The sequence below is a fragment of the Oncorhynchus masou genome, chromosome 30 (genome assembly GCF_036934945.1).
Source record: "Oncorhynchus masou masou isolate Uvic2021 chromosome 30, UVic_Omas_1.1, whole genome shotgun sequence".
In the NCBI taxonomy this organism is placed as follows: Eukaryota; Metazoa; Chordata; class Actinopteri; order Salmoniformes; family Salmonidae; genus Oncorhynchus; species Oncorhynchus masou.
In genome coordinates, this window is record NC_088241.1 from 54,095,335 (window position 1) to 54,119,026 (window position 23,692).

The window sequence follows — 23,692 nt, forward strand, 5'->3', positions numbered from 1 at the left end:
GGCTCTACTGAGATGTGGAGTAGAAGTAGAGCGCTATAGGGTTGTTGTGGAGGCTCTACTGAAATGTGGAGTAGGAGTAGAGAGCTATGGGGTTGTTGTGGAGGCTCTACTGAGATGTGGAGTAGAAGTAGAGAGCTATAGGTTTGTTGTGGAGGCTCTACTGAAATGTGGAGTAGGGGTAGAGAGCTATGGGGTTGTTGTGGAGGCTCAACTGAGATGTGGAGTAGCAGTAGAGAGCTAGATAGCCATGGTGAAGAAGTGGCATGTCTCGAGGGAGGCCCACAGCCCTGTCATAAGTGGAAGAGTTGAGCTCGTCTTCTCATCACCGTCCATGATGAGCCTGTCCTGCACTGCTACTCCCTCGACAAACTTTCCTAATCCCATTCCCCATAATATTTTACTAGAAATGCTGTTAATAAATGTTGTAGGTTAAAACTATGTCTTAGACAGTCAAGCTTTGCAAACAAGCTTTGCAATCTGTGCGTCCTGCTCAATTATTCAAGTCACCAGCCTCGACTGGTGTTGAACCATGTTATGGTCCCCCTAAACTGGGTCCGTGCCCCACCTTGGCCACCCCATTTAAAATGGTATGGCCCCCCTAAACTGGGTCCGTGCCCCACCTTGGCCACCCCATTTAAAATGGTATGGCCCCTCTAAACTGGGTCCGTGCCCCACCTTGGCCACCCCATTTAAAATGGTATGGCCCCCCTAAACTGGGTCCGTGCCCCACCTTGGCCACCCCATTTAAAATGGTATGGCCCCCCTAAACTGGGTCTGTGCCCCCTTGGCCACCCCCACCTTGGCCACCCCATTTAAAATGGTATTAAACTGGGTGGTCCACCTTGGCCACCCCATTTAAAATGGTATGGCCCCCCCTAAACTGGGTCTGTGCCCCACCTTGGCCACCCCATTTAAAATGTTATGGCCCCTCTAAACTGGATCTGTGCCCCACCTTGTCCACCCTATTTAAAATGGTCTGGACACACCACTGAGTAAAGAGTTAGCAGTGATAGGCTGAGGACTCAGGGATGATTGGTCAAGGGTGAGAGGTTACCATCAGTAGAGCCTGCTCCTGGAGTAGTTGTTGCTGTAGAATCTCCAGCTGTCTTTGCTCCTCCTCCAGCTGCCTACGGATATACTCCTAACCAATCACAGGCCAGATAGCCAGGATATCAGCCAATCAGAGCAGTAGGAGAGCAGCCATGTGAGTCATCAGAGCAGTCGGAGGAGGCAGAAATAGAGTGACGCGGAGAGAGGAGGAGAAAGGAGAGAAAAGAAGAAGGACAAAGAAAGAGTGAGAGGTTGTACACAGACAGATTAAGGATAAGTTATGCTGAAAGAGAGAAAGAACCAGAAGTAAAGATTAAATCCAACATAGAAGAGAGGAGACGTGGTAAGAGGGATAAAAGGGAGAAGAGAGAGAGAGGGTGAGAGAGAGTCTTAGTATTGAATCAAGTGTGTAAGATTAAAAAAACAAGATGTTTTAGAGACTGAAAATTACACGGAGAGAAAGAGAAGCGTTAGTGAAACAGAACCATCCGGATCCTTGACCCAGACCCTTACTACACCTGGCCTGGGACATGTAGCTTCATAACACCTAAATGTCAGCCCCATGACTGGTCTATGTTAAGTCTATATCTGGACTGCAAAATAGCTCTGACAGAATGGGGTGAATCCTAGTTGATGTGAGTGAGAGAGTGTGAGAGAGAAGAGAACAGGAGAGGAGAGGAGAGAGAGGCGAGAGAGTGTGTGCACACTTGAGTGTTACCTGTGTGTGTACCTGTTCTCTTTCTGCGTGCCTCCTCTCCTCATCTCTCCGTAGTTGTTCCATCTCTTCATAGCGTCTCCTCTGCTCTCTCTCCTGTTGCTTCCTCATCTCACGTTCCCTACGCTGTTGCTGTTGGAGAAAGAGAGAGATGGAGGGAGTGAGAGAGAGAAAGAGAGAGACAGAGAATGAATGTTGTAGGGTGAGCATCTTTTTATATAGGTTTTCAAAGCTGGCACCAGATATGTTATCAAGCTGAGCTGTGCTGGAAAATGCAACGTGAACAGAAAGGATCTGAGACAGCAGAGTAGGGTTCAGGTGTGCATCATAGATCATGCTGCTCTTCCCAACAGCGCTCTACCTCCTCCAGTCTCCTCCTCTGCTCTTTCTGCTCCTCTATGCGTTTCTGTCGCTCTGCCAACAGGAGGCGTTTGTGTTCTTCATTCTGCTGTTGCTCCAACTGCTGCCTCCTCAGAGCCTCAGAACGCTCCTTATTGGCCAGCTGCAGCCGCAGGAAGTCCCGCCTCAACGTCGACTCCCCAGGGATGTTGATGATGGAGCTGGACAAGGACGAATGAGAGAAGGGATAGGAGAAGGAAGGTTGATGAGCGTAAATCTCATTTGGAAGCAAATACGCATGCACACACCAGCGCATGTATGCACAAGCACAGAAAAAAACCACAAGCACCCAACCTTGGCTCCCCCATGTCCCGTTCCTCCTCCTCTTCCTCACTCCCACTGTACTCATACTCGGTCTCATCTGTAACACACGGTTAGAAACACACACATTAAGCAGTTACAAACACACGTCAATAGCCAACACAGTGGGATCTGAGCCCTCTGTTGTATGTCTCACCCCTCTCTCCGCGTTTCTTCTTGGTTCTGTCGATGTGGTCCTTCAGTTGGATGCGGACCTGTCGTTCGTTGGGCAGCTCTCTGATGAAGGGGTGCTTCAACAGCTGCTCTGTGTTGGGTCTCTGACCATGACTCTTCACCAAGCAACTCTCAATGAACGACTGGAACTTCTTAGACCTGAACGCACACAGTGATAACATAGTGAATGCTTGTGTGAATGTGTGTGTGTGTTTTTGGTAACTCACCACTTCTTGGACTTGAGTCTGGGGGCGGGGTTCCTGGGGATCAGGAAGAGAGCCCTCATTGGGTGCATGTCACACAGTGCTGCAGAGAGGAAAAGAAAGGGTTAACACCAGAGCCTTGACACAAACACACACAATACCCATCTCAAGATACCCCCAATAACAAACCACAACACCTCCAACCAAGGCATACAACGTCTGATCGTGTCTAATGTCACAGTGTGGTGCCAGCCTGTGTTGTGGTTGGCGCTGGTACTTACGCGGTGCTCCTTCTGCCATCTCTATAGCCGTAATACCCAGAGACCATAGATCACTCTGAGAGAGAGAGAGAGAGAGAGAGAGAGAGAGAGAGAGAGAGAAAGAGCAAGAAGTTAGGAGGGATGGAGGAGATGACATGGGAAAATACCCCTGAAACAAGCACACTTATATACACACAGTCTGCTAAGGTACCTTGAAGTCGTAGGTGGCCTCAGGGTTTTCGTCGCAGGCGATGACTTCAGGAGCCATCCAATAGGGCGTTCCTATAAACGTGTTCCTCCTCCCCACAGTACGGTCCAACTGAGCACTCACACCGAAGTCCACTGGAACACACACAAGTTTAAACAGTTTGCTTGCTGTCTGCCTGTCTGTCTGTCTGCCTGCCTGTCTGCCTGCCTGTCTGCCTGCCTGTCTGCCTGCCTGTCTGCCTGCCTGTCTGTCTGCCTGTCTGTCTGCCTGTCTGTCTGCCTGTCTGTCTGCCTGTGTCTGTCTGTCTGCCTGCATGGCTGCCTGCATGGCTGCATGGCTGCCTGCATGTCTGTCTCACCCAATTTGACCTCTGCGTTCTCTGTCAGCAGGACGTTCTGACCCTTGATGTCTCTGTGGATGACCTTGTGTTGGTGGAGATGGGTCAGACCCTAGCAATAGCGAGAGAGATAGAGGTTGGTAATTAGAAGACATTATTTCAGTAGGTCTCATTCCAAATGTGTTGATTGCATTAGTTCTAGATAGAGGGTGGTACCCTGAGGATCTCTCGGCAGATGTAGGCAGTCCACTCCTCCTTCAGAGAGTTCCCCTTGGTGTTCTTAATCAGATCTGTCACCGAGCCTGCCCCACAGAACTCCATCACCAACTACAGAGAGACAGAGAGAGACACGGAAAGAGACACAGAGAGATGAACACACACCAAACTGAACAGAACTGACAGTCATGCACACATGCAAACACGTACATACCCATAGCTGGTCGTCGATACCAGGCGGGTTCTTCTTGACGAAGGCACCGTAATAGGTAGCAATGTTCCGATGGTGGCTGTACTTCTTCAACATGTTGATCTCTGCTTTAATCTCCTCTTCCTCATCCTGGAACACACACACACCTTATAGTGATACAAACACAGTTGAGAACAATTTGGGATAGCTTTCTTTATATTTATGTGTGTGTGCGCGCACGTGCGTGCATGTGACTTACGCCAGTGACGTCCATAACTTTGATGGCCGCAAGCTGGCCTGTTTTGACATGCCGACCCTGAAGAAAAGAGAGAGAGAGAGCGAGAGAATCTGAAATAAATCAGTTTTGCCAACATTAATTGCCATTGCCAACATATAATCTGTGTGTTTTGGTCCCAGAGCCACAGGCTGTCGCCCAGCTCTCAGCCTGACCAAGATGGCTGACCGGCCAGCCGGCCAACACAAACGAGCATTGACAAGGCTCCATCTAGATCTGCTGTATATCAGCTGCCAGCAGAGGCAGCTACTTTACACTAGGGAAGTTAAATAATACAGAAAACATCACGTAAGATAAGATGCGGATTGAGTGTTTGACTTTTATAGAGAGGAACAATTCCCACATCACTGCCGAAACACATAGAAACACTTCCTCATGGTAGCCTAGCAACAGGCCTGGCACGTTGTTAAGTCACAGGGATTTTTACACTGTGGTCCAGACAGGCAGACATGTGAGCTGGGGTTACAACACACACAAACACCATATCTGTTTCCTAGTATTGCATCAGACACACTGAATGTATTTGACAGGCAGAGAAGCTGAACCAAACTGTTAAAAGTCACTCTTCTGTTCTCGACAAGGTGTTGAAAGTGTTCCACAGAGATGCTGACCCATGTTGACTTCCACAGTTGTGTCAAGTTGGCTGGATGTCATTTGGGTGGTGGACCAATCTTGATACACATGGGGAACTGTAGAGTGTGAAAAATCCAACAACCGGTGCGCCTAGCACCTATTTCCATACCCCCGTTCAAAGGCACAATCTTTTGTCTTGCCCATTCGCCTTCTGAATGGCACCCATACACAATCCATGTCTGAATGTCTCAAGGCTTAAAAATCCTTCTTTAACCTGTCTCCTCCCCTTCATCTACACTGATTGAAGTGGATATTACAAGTGAAATGAATAAGGTATTACCTGGATTTACCTGGTCAGTCAATGTCATGGAAAGAGCATGTGTTCCTAATGTTTTGTACACTCAGTGTATAACATAAAATAATACTTGAATCAATAGACATCGAAATGGATAAAACAGAATTGAACTGGATAGAGCGGTAATGTGTGTGTGTGGAGAGAAAAGGACAGAATACTCCCTTTATAGGTGTCCTGAGGCATAAAAACACTCATTGGTTCAGACATGCCTGACATTCCTGATCTGTTGGAGTACTTTAACTCTACTGATTAGACCCAACACACGAGAGAGAGAGAGACACAGACAGAGACACAGACAGAGACACAGACAGAGACACAGACAGAGACACAGACAGAGACACAGACAGAGACACAGACACAGACACAGACACAGACAGACAAAAACAGAGACAAAAACAGACATGGAGAGATAGAGGAAGAGAAGGACTGAAGGGGCTATGAGACCGACCAATTTGTCTTCCAGTGAAAAGATAGATAACATGGAAACAAACAGGCCTACAGCTTCACACAAACCTACCCATCTCTGCCTGACAAACAGTGTGCAACTGACTCCCTGTACAGCCAACCCTGGCTGCAATCTCACAAGTTAGCTTACAACAAGTGCATCAGAGCGATCCGACCTAAAACATTACATTTACATTTAAGTCATTTAGCAGACGCTCTTATCCAGAGCGACTTACAAATTGGTGAATTCACCTTCTGACATCCAGTGGAACAGCCACTTTACAATAGTGCATCTAAATCATTTAAGGGGGGGGGGGGGGTGAGAAGGATTACTTTATCCTATCCTAGGTATTCCTTGAAGAGGTGGGGTTTCACATCACTGGCAGAGAAAGCAAGTGCTTTTGGGGCAGCAGGTAACCTAGTGGTTAGAGCGTTGGGCCAGTAACCAGCAGGTAGCCTTGTGGTTAGAGCGTTGGGCCAGTAACTAGCAGGTAGCCTTGTGGTTAGAGCGTTGGGCCAGTAACCAGCAGGTAGCCTTATGGTTAGAGCGTTGGGCTAGTAACCAGCAGGTAGCCTTGTGGTTAGAGCATTGGGCCAGTAACCGAAAGGTTGCAAGATCGAATCCCCGAGCTAACAAGGTAAAAAACAGTTGTTCTGCCCCTGAACAAGGCAGTTAGCCCACTGTTCCTAGGCCAGTTAACCCACTGTTCCTAGGCCAGTTAACCCACTGTTCCTAGGCCAGTTAACCCACTGTTCCTAGGCCAGTTAACCCACTGTTCCTAGGCCAGTTAACCCACTGTTCCTAGGCCAGTTAGCCCACTGTTCCTAGGCCAGTTAGCCCACTGTTCCTAGGCCAGTTAGCCCACTGTTCCTAGGCCAGTTAGCCCACTGTTCCTAGGCCAGTTAGCCCACTGTTCCTAGGCCAGTTAACCCACTGTTCCTAGGCCAGTTAACCCACTGTTCCTAGGCCAGTTAATCCACTGTTCCTAGGCCAGTTAACCCACTGTTCCTAGGCCAGTTAACCCACTGTTCCTAGGCCAGTTAGGCCAGTTAGGCCACCCACTGTTCCTAGGCCAGTTAACCCACTGTTCCTAGGCCAGTTAACCCACTGTTCCTAGGCCAGTTAACCCACTGTTCCTAGGCCAGTTAACCCACTGTTCCTAGGCCAGTTAACCCACTGTTCCTAGGCCAGTTAACCCACTGTTCCTAGGCCAGTTAACCCACTGTTCTTAGGCCAGTTAACCCACTGTTCCTAGGCCAGTTAACCCACTGTTCCTAGGCCAGTTAACCCACTGTTCCTAGGCCAGTTAACCCACTGTTCCTAGGCCATCATTGTAAATAAGAATTTGTTCTTAACTGACTTGCCTAGTTAAATAAAGGTACACATTTTTTTAAAGTGCAACCGAGTGCATCGATACCCGGGCCCTGTCCAAAAACAACCCCTAGCACCAAACCCATTGTTTCTTGGAGATTGAAGAGGTAAGAAATACCAGCTACACTTTGTGTTTTCAGATCTACACAAGTGCTTGGGTTTAGGGGCCAGGAGTTGATTCTCAACTGGGCCCTGAAGTGAAAAACATGTCGCCAAATAAAACTCATCAGCTCCTCGCTGTTAAGCTCTAACAGGTCAGTGGAAGGTGGCACCACAAAGTGGAATCCACAGGTGCAACATCGCAACACTTCCGGGAATGCTTGGAAAGCAGACAAAACAGTGGTTTGGGGTTTGAGAAGTCAATAAGAGAAGTGAAAAATTCTTCGTTAGTTACTCATTTTCTCGATTGCCACACTCCAAAAGATACAGCAAATTTGTATGTACACTACTGGTCAAAAGTGTTACACTTTTTTGGTTAATACATGATTCCATGTGTTTTTTAATAGTTTTGATGTCTTCACTATTATTCTACAATGGAGAAAATAGTAAAAATAAAGGAAAACCCTTGAATGAGTAGGTGTCCTAAAACTTTTGACCAGTAGTGTACACGTGTGTGGGTTTGCATAGTACGTGCATCATTGACGATATGAGGAATATGAGGAATCTGAGGAAAATGCAAGCAAACACACATACAGACACACACAGCACTGCCATGGTCATGTTGGGGCTTGATCCAGGTACTGCAGGTAAGATCATGTTGTAACGACCTGCCTGTAATGAGCCTCTCATCTCACCCAGCAAGACTAAAGGCTGTCAAAACACACACACAAGAAATGGCAGAACCAGCTTCTGCTGTTAACTCTTATATTATTCAACCGTGTGTGTGCATGCTGTGTGTGTCAGTATAAGGCTGCAGGACAGACAGCTTAACATGTTGACGTGAGACAACCGTTAGACCAGATAACGTGCTTCTACTAGAGGTCAGCATGGCCGATTAATTAGAGCCAATGAATTAGGGCCGATTTCAAGTTTTCATAACAATCGCTAATCTACATTTCTGGATGCCAATTATGGCCGATTACATTGCACTCCACGAGGAGACCACCTGTTACAAGAGTGCAGAAAGGAGCCATGGTAAGTTGCTAGCTAGCATGAAACTCACCTTATAAAAAACAATCAAACTTAACATAATCTCTAGTTAACTACACATGGTTGATGATAGTACTAGTTTAACTAGCTTGTTCTGCGTTGCAAATAATCAATGCGGTGCCTGTTAATTTATCATTGAATCCCAGCTTACTTCGCCAAACAGGTGATGATTTAACAAGCGCATTCCTGAAAAAAGCACAATCGTTGCACCAATGTACCTAAACATAAACATCAATGCCTTTATACTACTTCTGGCGCCGACAGAGACGGCCACCTCGCTTCGCGTTCCTAGGAAACTATGCAGTTTTTTGTTTTTTTACGTGTTATTTCTTACATTAGTACCCCAGGTCATCTTAGGTTTCATTACATACAGTCGAGAAGAACTACTGTATATAAGATCAGCGTCAACTCACCATCAGTACGACCAAGAATATGTTTTTCGCGACGCGGATCCTGTGTTCTGCCTTACAAACAGGACAACGGAATGGATCGCATGCAGCGACCCAAAAACGACTCCGAAAAAGAGGGAAACGAGGCGGTCTTCTGGTCAGACTCCGGAGACGGGCACACCGTGCACCACTCCCTAGCATTCTTCTTGCCAATGTCCAGTCTCTTGACAACAAGGTTGATGAAATCCGAGCAAGGGTAGCATTCCAGAGGGACATCAGAGACTGTAACGTTCTGTGCTTCACGGAAACATGGCTCACTGGAGAGACGCTATCCGAAGCGGTGCAGCCAACGGGTTTCTCCACGCATCGCGCCGACAGAAACAAACACCTTTCTGGTAAGAAGAGGGGTGGGGGCGTATGCCTTATGGCTAACGAGGCATGGTGCGATGAAAGAAACATACATGAACTCAAATCCTTCTGTTCACCTGATTTAGAATTCCTCACAATCAAATGTAGACCGCATTATCTACCAAGAGAATTCTCTTCGATTATAATCACAGCCGTATATATCCCCCCAAGCAGACACATCGATGGCTCTGAACGAACTTTATTTAACTCTTTGCAAACTGGAAACCATTTATCCGGAGGCTGCATTCACTGTTGCTGGGGATTTTAACAAGGCTAATCTGAAAACAAGACTCCCTAAATTTTATCAGCATATCGATTGCGCAACCAGGGGTGGAAAAACCTTGGATCACTGTTACTCTAACTTCCGCGATGCATATAAGGCCCTGCCCCGCCCCCCATTTCGGAAAAGCTGACCACGACTCCATTTTGCTGATACCGGCCTACAGACAAAAGCTAAAACAAGAAGCTCCCACGCTGAGGTCTGTCCAACGCTGGTCCGACCAAGCTGACTCCACACTCCAAGACTGCTTCCATCACGTGGACTGGGACATGTTTCGTATTGTGTCAGATAACAACATTGACGAATACGCTGATTCGGTGTGCGAGTTCATTAGAACGTGCGTTGAAGATGTCGTTCCCATAGCAACGATTAAAACATTCCCTAACCAGAAACCGTGGATTGATGGCAGCATTCGCGTGAAACTGAAAGCGCGAACCACTGCTTTTAATCAGAGCAAGGTGTCTGGTAACATGACTGATTACAAACAGTGCAGCTATTCCCTCCGTAAGGCTATCAAACAAGCTAAGTGTCAGTACAGAGACAAAGTAGAATCTCAATTCAACGGCTCAGACACAAGAGGCATGTGGCAGGGTCTACAGTCAATCACGGACTACAGGAAGAAATCCAGCCCAGTCACGGACCAGGATGTCTTGCTCCCAGGCAGACTAAATAACTTTTTTGCCCGCTTTGGGGACAATACAGTGCCACTGACACGGCCTGCAACGGAAACATGCGGTCTCTCCTTCACTGCAGCCGAGGTGAGTAAAACATTTAAACGTGTTAACCCTCGCAAGGCTGCAGGCTCAGACGGCATCCCCAGCCGCGCCCTCAGAGCATGCGCAGACCAGCTGGCTGGTGTGTTTACGGACATATTCAATCAATCCCTATACCAGTCTGCTGTTCCCACATGCTTCAAGAGGGCCACCATTGTTCCTGTTCCCAAGAAAGCTAAGGTAACTGAGCTAAACGATTACCGCCCCGTAGCACTCACTTCCGTTCTTCATGAAGTGCTTTGAGAGGCTAGTCAAGAACCATATCACCTCCACCCTACCTGACACCCTAGACCCACTCCAATTTGCTTACCGCCCAAATAGGTCCACAGACGATGCAATCTCAACCACACTGCACACTGCCCTAACCCATCTGGACAAGAGGAATACCTATGTGAGGATGCTGTTCATCGACTACAGCTCGGCATTCAACACCATAGTACCCTCCAAGCTCGTCATCAAGCTCGAGACCCTGGGTCTCGACCCCGCCCTGTGCAACTGGGTACTGGACTTCCTGACGGGCCGCCCCCAGGTGGTGAGGGTAGGTAACAACATCTCCTCCCCGCTGATCCTCAACACTGGGGCCCCACAAGAGTGCGTTCTGAGCCCTCTCCTGTACTCCCTGTTCCCCCACGACTGCGTGGCCACGCACGCCTCCAACTCAATCATCAAGTTTGCGGACGACACAACAGTGGTAGGCTTGATTACCAACAACGACGAGACGGCCTACAGGGAGGAGGTGAGGGCCCTCGGAGTGTGGTGTCAGGAAAATAACCTCACACTCAACGTCAACAAAACTAAGGAGATGATTGTGGACTTCAGGAAACAGCAGAGGGAACACCCCCCTATCCACATCGATGGAACAGTAGTGGAGAGAGTAGCAAGTTTTAAGTTCCTCGGCATACACATCACAGACAAACTGAATCGGTCCACTCACACAGACAGCATCGTGAAGAAGGCGCAGCAGCGCCTCTTCAACCTCAGGAGGCTGAAGAAATTCGGCTTGTCACCAAAAGCACTCACAAACTTCTACAGATGCACAATCGAGAGCATCCTGGCGGGCTGTATCACCGCCTGGTACGGCAACTGCTCCGCCCTCAACCGTAAGGCTCTCCAGAGGGTAGTGAGGTCTGCACAACGCATCACCGGGGGCAAACTACCTGCCCTCCAGGACACCTACACCACCCGATGTTACAGGAAGGCCATAAAGATCATCAAGGACATCAGCCACCCGAGCCACTGCCTGTTCACCCCGCTATCATCCAGAAGGCGAGGTCAGTACAGGTGCATCAAAGCTGGGACCGAGAGACTGAAAAACAGCTTCTATCTCAAGGCCATCAGACTGTTAAACAGCCACCACTAACATTGAGTGGCTGCTGCCAACACACTGACACTGACTCAACTCCAGCCACTTTAATAATGGGAATTGATGGGAAATGATGTAAATAGATCACTAGCCACTTTAAACAATGCTACCTTATATAATGTTACTTACCCTATATTATTCATCTCATATGCATACGTACACAAATATACTGTACTCTATATCATCGACTGCATCCTTATGTAATACATGTATCACTAGCCACTTTAACTATGCCACTTTGTTTACATACTCATCTCATATGTATATACTGTACTCGATACCATCTACTGTATCTTGCCTATGCTGCTCTGTACCATCACTCATTCATATATCCTTATGTACATATTCTTTATCCCCTTACACTGTGTATAAGACAGTAGTTTAGGAATTGTTAGTTAGATTACTTGTTGGTTATTACTGCATTGTCGGAACTAGAAGCACAAGCATTTCGCTACACTCGCATTAACATCTGCTAACCATGTGTATGTGACAAATAAAATTTGATTTGATTTGATTTAAAATCAATACAGAAGTATATATTTTTAAACCTGCATGTTTAGTTAAAATAAATTCATGTTAGCAGGCAATATTAACTCGGGAAATTGTGTCACTTCTCTTGCGTTCAGTGCAAGCAGAGTCAGGGTATATGCAGCAGTTTGGGCTGCCTGGCTCGTTGCGAACTGCGTGAAGACCATTTCTTCCTAAAAAAAGACTAATTAATTTGCCAGAATATTACATAATTATGACATAACATTGAAGGTTGTGCAATGTAACAGCAATATTTAGACTTAAAATATGGAACAGTTCCGTATTTCACTGAAAGAATAAACGTTTTGTTTTCGAAATGATAGTTTCCGGATTTTACCATATTAATGACCTTAGGCTCGCATTTGTGTGTGTTTATTATAATTAAGTCTATGATTTGATATTTGATAGAGCAGTTTGACTGAGCGGTGGTAGACAGCAGCAGGCTTGTAAGCATTCATTCAAACAGCACTTTCCTGCATTTGCCAACAGATCTTGTATTGCTTGAAGCACAGCGCTGTTTATGACTTCAAGCCTATCAAGCCTAATGCCCAAGATCTGGCTGGCAATACTAAAGTGCCTATTAGAACATTCAGTATTCAAAGGTATATGAAATACAAATGGTAAAGAGAGAAATAGTCCTATAATTCCTATAATAACTACAACCTAAAACTTCTTACCTGGGAATATTGAAGACTGATGTTAAAAGGAACCACCAGCTTTCATATGTTCTCATGTTTTGAGCAAGGAACTTAAACGTTAGCTTTTTTACATGGAACATATTGCACTTTTACTTTCTTCTCCAACACTGTTTTTTTGCATTATTTAAACCAAATTGAACATGTTTTATTATTTATTTGAGACTAAATTGATTTTTATTTATGTATCATATTAAGTTAAAATAAGTGTTCATTCAGTATTGTTGTAATTGTCATTATTACAAATATATATATATAAAAATCAACCGATTCATCGCTATTGGTTTTTTTTGGTCCTCCAATACTCGGTATCGGCTTTGAAAAATCTTAAATCAGTCGACATCTAGTTTCTACGGACGAGCTTAGCTAGCCAACATTGCCATAACGTCGCCTACAAATGGGATCAGGGATTTCTATTGGAAAGCAGTTTGTGCCCATCTTCATACTATACTGTCTTTGGTGACAGAGCCCAAGTGGGAGGAGTCCTCAGGCACGCTGTAGGTTGAGAGTGTGGTGAGGGGTGTGTCTTACCTTGTAGACCTGCCCGTAGGTTCCATTTCCCACCAACTCCACTAGCTCAAATATACCAGCAGGGTCCTGCAGGGAGCAGAGAGCGGGAGAGTAGGAGAGAGGGAAGAGAGAAGAGAGAATAGTTAGTCAAGCATTGAAACTCTTTACTCAAGAATTCAGATTCTGTGGAATCTGACCACCCACACACACACACACAGTCGGACCTGAGATCTATAGCGCTACACTGTGACTACATAGACTCATAGAGAGTGTGTGTATGTGAAAGCGAGAGAGGGGAAGAGAGCAAGAGAGAGAGATTGAGAGAGATAGGGGCAGAGCAGGGGATAGTGGAGCTGAAAATCAGCCACATACTCCCAGATGGGATTTGCAAAAAAAAAGGGACATTATTTTTTATTCAAGGTCAAACAGAAGCACTTCTAAACCTAGAACACTGCTCTAGAGACAGATTGACATCTACACACAACCTCTCTGTCTTTTAACTAGCACCACCACACACAGATGTCTCCTCACACGTGTGTGTGTGAGAAAGGAGAAAGCATTGGAGTCATGGCTTGGCGTGAGTGTGTGTGTATGTGTGCATTAATAGCAATGTCAATATGAATATTGTGCAAATTTTCTTGCTTCATACCACTCAAGTTATGAGGGTGTCTGGAAGTTGATTCATGTATTAGTCTCCTCATTTAATCTTTGATCTCTAAATGGCCCTTGATATAAACAACTCTCAGGGAGTGAAGCCACTAACCCCCTAGTCACTAACCCTCTAGATGAGAGCATTAGATAGAGATTATGGGTGCTATTAACGGCTGGCGTCTAGCCCCATGCCAGGTTTGTTAATTTACCTGTCTTATATCAGCTCGCTTACGCTCAGATGGGAGGGGCGGAAATATTTGGGGTGTATCCTTAAAAACATGAGGCAGTGCTGATGGGGATGTTTAAGACCAACCAAAACTGGTTTTAGCGGTAACACAGTTGGTTATGGCATGAATTTTGACAGAGAAACGCAGCCTATCCCGCTGTGACGTCCATATAACTATAGTAGCCTGATGTAAATGGTATTTTATTTGATTATTTGATTACAAATCAAGCATAGCCTCCCCTCTCCCCACATTATTTTAGCCAGCAAGGTCCCGTTTCGGATATGCATAAATCCCCCCAAACCATGGTGTAGGTTACGTGTCAATGCCCATCATGAAAGGAGAGAGAACCTTAACCTTATTTATAAATTATCTATAACGTAAAAAATGGCTTGTTTTCCGTTTCATATGTTCAAAACCCTCCCTTAGGGCTGCTATAAAGATGGCTGGTTCAACAGCAGTGACTGTCTTTTTTTATCCTGGTGGTTTTATGATGTCATTACATTTTACATTTATTTATTGTTGTTGAAAACTAAAAAATAAAAAGACTTGTTTTTGTTTAATTTTATTACAACCAAACTTATTAGAATGATTCCCCGTCCTGGTATTATGGTGACAACGTCCGCAGCACTCTTGCAATGCAACTTCTGGAGATGTGTGAACGTGATCTGATCTGTAATATGGTTCAGATTATGTTAATAAACATAGGCCTATTTGCAAGCAGTATAACGGTGTGTGGGCATTCTCCCATTTTATTTATATTGGATCTTTGTCCAGCTACTGTGAAAGTTTGGATGTGTGTAAAATCTTCCATAGTCATGCGTTGTTTTAATATTATATGCCCATGGGGAGAAACTATGGCGCCTGTAAGTGTGACATAGCCTACTTTGTTTAGAATTTAATTATAATTATTTGTTCTCTTTTTAGGCCTTATTAATGAATTGAATCTTGCTGATTGACAATGTTTGACATGTCCATGCTCAGCCATAATGTAATTTACAGTAGGCCTAGCCCCTATATCAGTGCTAATACTATTGAAGCCATGAAATTACTTAGACTGCAAATGGGTTCAAGTTAACATATTTAGCAAAGATAGGTCTAAATTTTGATACTTAATTTCTGTAAACTATAACGGACTAAACTTAGAATTGAAGTTGATTCCAAGGCAATACATAAAAGACTGTAAATACACAACTTAAAGAAACCACACTTGGCCATGGGGCACGTTCTGATTGGGCAGTGAGGGGCCAAAGTCGACACACCCAGAAATGGCTTATTCATGAAAACACATTGCAACGCAATGTGCTTCACAGGAAAAAAAATAAAAAACTATAAATAAAAATATTTACTTCACAACAAACATAATAGGACAAAATACTAAAGAATAACAATATAAACTGAATGACTAAAATACACCCTAAGGAAAACCAAGCTAAAAAGGTGTGTTCTAAGATCTCTTTTAAATATGTCCAGTTTCGGCCTCCCTCAGGTTCACTGGCAGGTTATTACAGAGGCTGGGGGCATAGTAACTAAAGGCTGTCTCTCCATGCCTCTTGGTCCTCGGCTTTGGGAAAGTTAAAAGGCCAATGTCAGAAGTCCTGAGTGACCTACTGTGTACATAACTCAAAAGTATGTCTGATATGTATTGGGGTGCACAATCGTGGATTGGTTTAAAAACCAATTGAGGAAACTTAAAATCAATTCTAAAACTAACAGATAGCCAGTCAGAGCCCTTAAAACCGGTGTAATGTGTGCTCTCCCTCTGGTCTTGGTCAGTACCCGTGCTGCAACATTGGGTATGTTTTGCAGTTGACCAATGGCTTTCCTGGGCAGACCAGACAGGGGAGCAATACAGTAGTCAAGCCTGCTTGTAATAAAAGCATGGATGAGTCTCTCTGTATCAGCCTGAGAGACAAACAGATGCACCTTGGCAATGCACCTCAGGTGGTAAAAAGCTATTTTTGAAAAATTCCTAATGTGTGATTTGAAATTGAGTTCAGAATCTGAAATGACACCTAGGTTTTTTACTTGGCGTTTTATCTTTATTGCCCATAAATTAACATTTAAGTCATTTAGCAGACGCTCTTATCCAGAGAGACAGCCTTTAGTTACTATGCCCCCAGCCTCTGTAATAACCTGCCAGTGAACCTGAGGGAGGCCGAAACTGGACATATTTAAAAGAGATCTTAGAAAGAACCTTTTTAGCTTGGTTTTCCCTTATCCAAATTAAAATGTGCGGCCAGAATCTCTCTCTGTGCTTTCACTCCAACAATAAGTATCTCGGGCTTGTTTGGATTTAGCTGAAGTTGTGAGCCATCTAAGTATTTAAATCCCGAATACAGTCTAATTTATCAATGGTGACATAGAAATGTAAAGTTGTGTATCATCTGCGAACAGTGATAATTAATTCTGTGTTTATTTTTATTTTTTTACCCCTTTTTCTCCCCAATTTTGTGATATCCAATTGTGATCTAATTACAATATTGCTTCATCGCTGTAACTCCTCCAGAGCATGACCTGACAAACCGCGCTTCTTAAAACTTCTTCAGGATCAGCGTCCCTTCAGTGCGTTATGTCAAGATCGCAGATTTTAGAGAAACAACAAATATCGGTACATATAAGTGTCTTATATCGGCTGAAAGCTTAAATTCTTGTTAATTTAACTGCACTGTCCAATTTACAGTAGCTATTACTGTGGAAAAAGTCCATGCTATTGTGAGGAGAGCTCCTAACAACAAAACACTTTATTCACCGCGATAAGTTTAATAATTCACCTCTGAAGGTGAAATGGATACTTACAGTTGAAGTCGGAGGTTTACATACACTTAGGTTAGAGTCAATAAAACTTGTTTTTCAACCACTCCACAAATTTCTTGTTAACAAACTATAGTTTTGGCAAGTCAGATAGGACATCTATTTTGTACATGACACAAGTAATTTTTCCAACAATTGTTTACAGACAGATTGTTTCACTTAATCACAATTCCAGTGGGTGAGAAGTTTACATACACTAAGTTGACTGTGCCTTTAAAAAGCTTGGAAAATGTCAGAACATTGTGTCATGGCTATAGAAGCTTCTGATAGTCCAATTGACATAATTTGAGTCAATTGGGGGTGTACTTGTTTATGTATGTCAAGGCCTACCTTCAAAACTCAGTACCTCTTTGCTTGACATCATGGGAAAATCAAAAGAAATCAGCCAAGACCATGGGACCACGCAGCCGTCATACCGCTCAGAAAGGAGATGCGTTCTGTCTCCTGTGAAAAGTGCAAATCAATCCCAGAACAACAGCAAAGGACCTTGTGAAGATGTTGGAGGAAACGGGTAAAAAAGTATCTACATCCACAGTAAAAGGAGTCCTATATCGACATAACCTGAAAGGCCGCTCAGCAAGGAAGAAGCCACTGCTCCAAAACCGTCATAAAAAAGCCAGACTATGGTTTAGTCTGGGGACAGATTGTACATTTTGGAGAAATATCCTCTGGTCTGGTGAAACAAAAATAGAACTGTTTGGCCATAATGACCATCGTTATGTTTGGAGAAAAAAGGGGGAGGCTTGCAAGCCGAAGAACATCATCCCAACTGTGAAGCACGGGGGTGGCAGCATCATGTTGTGGGGGTGCTTTGCTGCAGTAGGGACTGGTGCACTTCACAAAATAGATGGCATCATGAGGTAGGGAAATTATGTGGATATACTGAAACAACATCTCTCAAGACATCCGTCAGGGAAGTTAAAGCTTGGTTCCAAATGGACAAGCATACTTCCAAAGTTGTGGCAAAATGGCTTAAGGTCAACAAAGTCAATGTTTTGGAGTGGCCATCACAAAGCCCTGACCTCAATCCTAAAGAAAATTTGTGGGCAGAACTGAAAAAGCGTGTGCGAGCAAGGAGGCCTGCAAACCTGACTCAGTTACACCAGCTCTGTCAGGAGGAATGGGCCAACATTCACCCAACTTATTGTGGGAAGCTTGTGGAAGGCTACCAGAAACGTTTGACCCAAGTTAAACCATTTAAAGGCAATGCTAACAAATACTAATTGAGTGTATGTAAACTTCTGACCCACTGGGAATGTGATGAAAGAAATAAAAGCTGAAATAAATAATTCTCTCTACTATTATTCTGACATTTTACATTATTAAAATAAAGTGGTGATCCTAACTGACCTAAGACAGGGAATTTTTACTTTGATTAAATGTCGGGAATTGTGGAAAAACTGAGTTTAAATGTATTTGGCTAAGGTTTATGTAAAATTCCGACTTCAACTGTACATTCTGAATTATTATCATCCAAAGGGTCCCAGAGAAAAATGACACTTCATTTTTCATATGCTAAAAGGGTCCAAATAGCATGCACGATCGATTTTGTATTTCCACTCGTTCAATTTGCAAAGAAAGTGTATTAAAGTAAATTAATATTAGCAGGCAATATTAACTAGGGAAATTCTCTTGCGTTCATTGCACGCAGAGTTGGGGTATATGTATGCAACAGTTTGGGCCGCCTGCCTTGTTGCAAACTAATTTGCCAGAATTTTACATAATGATGACATAGCATTGAAGGTTGTGCAATGTAACAGCAATATTTAGACCTAGGTTTGCCGCCCGTTCAATAAAATATGGAACGGTTCTGTATTTCACTGAAAGAATAAACGTTTTGTTTTCGAAATGATAGTTTCCAGATTTGACCATATTAATGACCAAAGGCTGGTATTTCTTTGTTTATGATATTATAATTAAGTCTAAGTTTTTGATATTTGATAGATCAGTCTGACTGACCGGTGGTAGGCGGCAGCAGGTTCGTAAGCATTCATTCAAACTTTACTGTGTTTGCCAGCAGCTCTTAGCAAAGCTTGCTTCACAGCGCTGTTTTTTACTTCAAGCCTATCAACTCCTGAGATTAGGCTGGCAATACTAAAGTGCCTATTAGAACATCCAATAGTCAAAGGTATATGAAATACAAACAGTATAGAGAGAAATAGTTGGCGCACCATAATTCCTATAATAACTACAACCTAAAACTTCTTCACTGGGATTATTTAAGAACTGGGAATATTGAACCACCAGCTTTCATATGTTCTCATGTTCTGAGCAAGGAAATTAAACGTTATCTTTTTTTTACATGGCACATATTGCACTTTTACTTTCTACTCCAACACTTTGTTTTTGCATTATTAAACCAAATTGAGCATGTTTCATTATTTATTTGAGACTAAATAGATTTTATTGATGTTTTATATTAAGTTAAAATAAAAGTGTACATTGTTCATTCAGTATTGTTGTAATTGTCATTATTACAAATATATATGCCATACAACACTCCTTCTGTGGCCTCCAACTGCTTTTAAACGCTAGTAAAACCAAATGCATGCTTTTCAACCGTTCGCTGCCCGCACCCGCCCGACTAGCATCACCACCCTGGACGGTTCCGACCTAGAATATGTGGACAACTATAAATACCTAGGTGTCTGGCTAGACTGTAAACTCTCCTTCCAGACTCATATTAAACATATCCAATCAAAAATCAAATCTAGAATCGGCTTTCTATTTCACAACAAAGCCTCCTTCACTCACGCCGCCAAACATACCCTAGTAAAACTGACTATCCTACCGATCCTCGCCTTCGGATATGTCATCTACATAATAGCTTCCAACACTCTACTCAGAAAACTGGATGCAGTCTATCACAGTGCCATCCGTTTTGTTACCAAATCACCTTATACCACCCACCACTGCGACCTGTATGCTCTAGTCGGCTGGCCCTCGCTACATATTCGTCGCCAGACCCACTGGCTCCAGGTCATCTATAAGTTTATGCTAGGTAAAGCTCCGCCTTCTCAGTTCACTGGTCACGATAACCACACCCACCCGTAGCACACGTACCAGCAGGTATATCTCACTGATCATCCCCAAAGCCAACACCTAATTTGGCCGCCTTTCCTTCCAGTTCTCTGCTGCCAGTGACTGGAACGAATTGCAAAAATTGCTGAAGTTGGAGACTTATTTCCCTCACCAACTTCAAACATCAACTATCTGAGCAGCTAACCGATCGCTGCAGCTGTACATAGTCCATCTGTAAATAGCCCACCCAATCTATCTACTTCATCCCCATACTGTTTTTATTTTATTTACTTTTCTGCTATTTTGCACACCAGTATCTCTACTTGCACATCATCATCTGCTCATTTATCACTCCAGTGTTAATCTGCTAAATTGTAACTATTCGCTCCTATGGCCTATTTATTGCATACCTCCTCATGCCTTTCGCACACACTGTATATAGAGTTTATGTTTTCTACTGTGTCATTGATTTGTTTATTGTGTTGTTGGCTCGTTTATTGTTTACTCCATGTGTAACTCTGTGTTGTTGTCTGTGTCACACTGCTTTGCTATATCTTGGCCAGGTCGCAGTTGCAAATGAGAACTTGTTCTCAACTAGCCTACATGGTTAAATAAAGGTGAAATTGAAAAAATATATATAAATAAAATCGTCCGATTAATTGGTATCGGCCTTTTTTGGTCCTCCAATAATCGGTGTCGGTGTTGAAAAATCATAATCGGTCGACCTCTAATTAGAGTTATGAAGTTATGAAAACTGGTTGTTTTGCAAATGTTGAACTTATAATATGGCTACGAATACTTAGAAAGCTAAATCAAGTCCAAGTATACAGATTTGACGATATTCTTGCAGAAAAATGTAATAAGAATGTCTCCTTCACGATTTGACCAAATGTACCTGAGGACTTATAGTATTGTAGTTCACTCATACTTCAAATTATCCATCTGAAACTTTACACATACACCGCTGCCATCTTGTGGACACTATCGGAATTACAATCAGAGTGCTGGATAGCATTTCAAAGATGGTGGTAGAAAAAGACAAGTTGTTTTTTTCTTTGTATTTTCTTCTACCAGATCTATTGTGTTATATTCTCCTACATTCAATTCACATTTCCACAAACTTCAAAGTGTTTTCTTTCAAATGGTACCAAGAATATGCATATCCTTGCTTCAGGGCCTGAACTACAGGCAGTTAGATTTGGGTATGTCATTTAGGCAAAAATTGGGGGAAAAAGGGGCTATAGCTAAGAAGTTGTAACACCTGCCCGCTTAACCCGGAAGCCAGCTGCATCAATGTGTTGAAGAAAACCCTGTTTAACTGCCGACCAAAGTCAGCCTGCAGGCACCCGGCCCGCCACAAGGACTCGCTAGAGCGCAATGAGCCAAGTGAAGCCCCACCGGCCAAACCCTCCCCTAACCCGGACGACGCTGGGCCAATTGTGTGCCGCCCTATGGGACTCCCGGTCATGGCCAGTTGTGAACCAGCCTGGTATCAAACCCGGGTCTGTATTGACACCTCAAGTACTGCGATGCAGTGCTTTAGACAGGCCGGCCACTCGGGAGGCCAATGCTGTGCTTTCTGATAATGCTACTAAGGGGTAATATATATCAACTGAACTGGTTGAATGGCGATTGGCCGGAAATTGCTAAGATCTGAAATAACTTTTCTTCAGAACAGGTTTCATCATAGCTGTTTTCAGTGCAGAGGGGAAAGTGCCTGTGAAAAGTGATTAATTAACAATCAAATGTATTTATATATCCCTTTTAACATCAGCCAATGTCACAAAGTGCTGTACAGAAACCCAGCCTAAAACCCAAACAACAACAACGCAGATGTAGAAGCACGATGGCTAGGAAAAACTCCCTAGAAAGGCCAGAACCTAGGAAGAAACCTAGAGAGGAACCAGGCTGTGAGGGGTGGCCAGTCCTCTTCTGGCTGTGCCGGGTGGAGATTATAGCAGTACATGGCCAAGATGTTCAAACGTAAATTTGACAACCAGCAAGGTCAGATAATAATAATAGCATGCACTTCTTCAGATATGCAATTAAAAACAGTTTTGAAGGAGGTGGTGGGGATAGGATTGAGAAGGCAGGTAGAAGGCTTAAGTTGTGAAATCACTTTCTTGAACATGTCTGTGTCAACCAGGGAAAGTAACTCCATAGTGCCTTTGCGTGGTTGTCTAGGGCTTCTCATCAGGTCTTGCTTAACATCCCTGGTCTAGGGGAAGTGAGACCGACCAGGAAAAGTAAATGCCCATCTATCATGGGTAGTGTGCACAACACGGAAATCCTCCCCAGCTTTCTGCCTCTCTGTGACCTCATTTCCAGTCGCACCGCAGACTCTGGACATGAGCTCAGAGAGAGAGGCCCGTGTGTGTGTGTGTGTAATAACTGTCCCACATCTATCAGAGGTAGATGGAGAAGATAGAGTGATAACTCGTGAGGGAGACAGGCTGGGAGAAAGAGAGAGCTCTGCAAATTGTTTGCCTACATTTCTCAAGAGAGAGGATGAATGAGTCGATGTGCTGTTGGATGTGCCAGATTTCCACAGTCCAAAGATTCCGCAAATGTGTATGTATTTGCATAGTATGTGCATCATTCACAGCCATTTCCATATTAGGGAAAATGCAAGCAAGCAAGCAAGCAAGCAAACACACATACAGACACACACACAGCATTGTTGGGTCATGTTGGGGCTTGATCCAGGTACTGCAGGTAAGATCATGTTGTGTAACGACCTGCCTGTAATGAGCCTCTCATCTCACCCAGCAAGACTAAAGGTTGTCAACAGACACTAGTGCTATGAGGCCGCTGTCACGGACTCCCCACAATGCCACGAAATGGCGGAAACCGCTTCTGCTGCTATCTCTAATATTATTCAACCGTGTGTGTGTGTGTGTGTGTGTCAGGGGCGGTGTGAGGCTGCACGACTGACAGTTTAACATCTGCCCCAAATACAGAGGGTGCTATACTACAGTACACAGGCCCAGGGCTCCATTACATCACGTTCCAATTGTTGAGAAGAAAAAGCTTTCCGATGTTCTAAAGCGCGTGGGAGGGAGTTGCCATTACCGAGGAGAGACGAGGATCAAATCATCAACTCATTTTCTATACCCCTGTACCCCCCTCCCCTCGTTATGTCACATCGCTGTTATGTCGCATCGGTGTAGTAGGCTAAAGCAGACTTCAGTTGATCCAAATTAATTATATCTGATCAGCGGATGTTGTCGCGTGCATGGCCGTTAACGATGGTTCGAGGACGCCAACCACACACAGACATACACACAGTCGGTAAGGTGAAGAGAGACTATCGTTAACGGGGGATGGGTCAGGTGCTCGAGACGCCGTGTCTCATTCATACAGTCTCCATTTTATCACGAACACACACTCAATCAACACACACACACACACACACACACTCTTTACCCGTAGCGCTGACAGGTCTATCTCATCCAGGCTCCGGGCAGGGGAGTCGCTCGCCATGATTCTCTCTCAAAATGGAAGCTTCCTCTCCGATCATTTACCGAGAAGAGAAACCCTCTCTCTCTCCCTCCAGCCGTTATAGTCCCCCGTTAGGCGTCCATTAATACTATTCCACAATGGGTAATATAATCCGTTTTTCCGTTTGATCCCGGTGGGAATACGGCTCGAGACCCCGAGGTGATCCAGGTACTACATGCTTTATACCGGCCCCTGCACGGGTGAATGGTGAAAACTCACACACACTCCACGAGAGAGCAGTGAGCACATTCACATACACACTCAGAGAGCAAAGCAAAGCGCCCGAAACAGTGTA

The 23,692-nt window shown here is 44.2% G+C and overlaps 1 protein-coding gene across 12 annotated transcripts in view; it reads right to left on the reverse strand.

The window, feature by feature from the left end:
- LOC135522772 (TRAF2 and NCK-interacting protein kinase-like) overlaps positions 1 to 23,692 on the reverse strand; it is a 60,159-nt gene extending 36,467 nt beyond the window's left edge. For 5 of the 12 annotated variants that reach the window (XM_064949352.1, XM_064949354.1, XM_064949350.1 and 2 more), the window contains exons 1-14: positions 23,323 to 23,692; positions 13,208 to 13,273; positions 4,312 to 4,368; positions 4,077 to 4,202; positions 3,863 to 3,973; positions 3,668 to 3,758; positions 3,313 to 3,443; positions 3,123 to 3,177; positions 2,866 to 2,944; positions 2,622 to 2,797; positions 2,459 to 2,525; positions 2,127 to 2,325; positions 1,781 to 1,897; positions 1,055 to 1,141 (exon numbers count right to left, since the gene is read on the reverse strand). In XM_064949352.1, coding sequence (XP_064805424.1) covers positions 1,055 to 1,141; positions 1,781 to 1,897; positions 2,127 to 2,325; positions 2,459 to 2,525; positions 2,622 to 2,797; positions 2,866 to 2,944; positions 3,123 to 3,177; positions 3,313 to 3,443; positions 3,668 to 3,758; positions 3,863 to 3,973; positions 4,077 to 4,202; positions 4,312 to 4,368; positions 13,208 to 13,273; positions 23,323 to 23,379 — 1,419 coding nt within the window. In that variant the 5' untranslated portion in view covers positions 23,380 to 23,692. Of the gene's footprint in view, positions 1 to 1,054; positions 1,142 to 1,768; positions 1,898 to 2,126; positions 2,326 to 2,458; positions 2,526 to 2,621; positions 2,798 to 2,865; positions 2,945 to 3,122; positions 3,178 to 3,312; positions 3,444 to 3,667; positions 3,759 to 3,862; positions 3,974 to 4,076; positions 4,203 to 4,311; positions 4,369 to 13,207; positions 13,274 to 23,322 lie in introns of all 12 variants that reach the window. The other 7 variants (XM_064949351.1, XM_064949349.1, XM_064949345.1 and 4 more) reach the window with 3 other exon arrangements.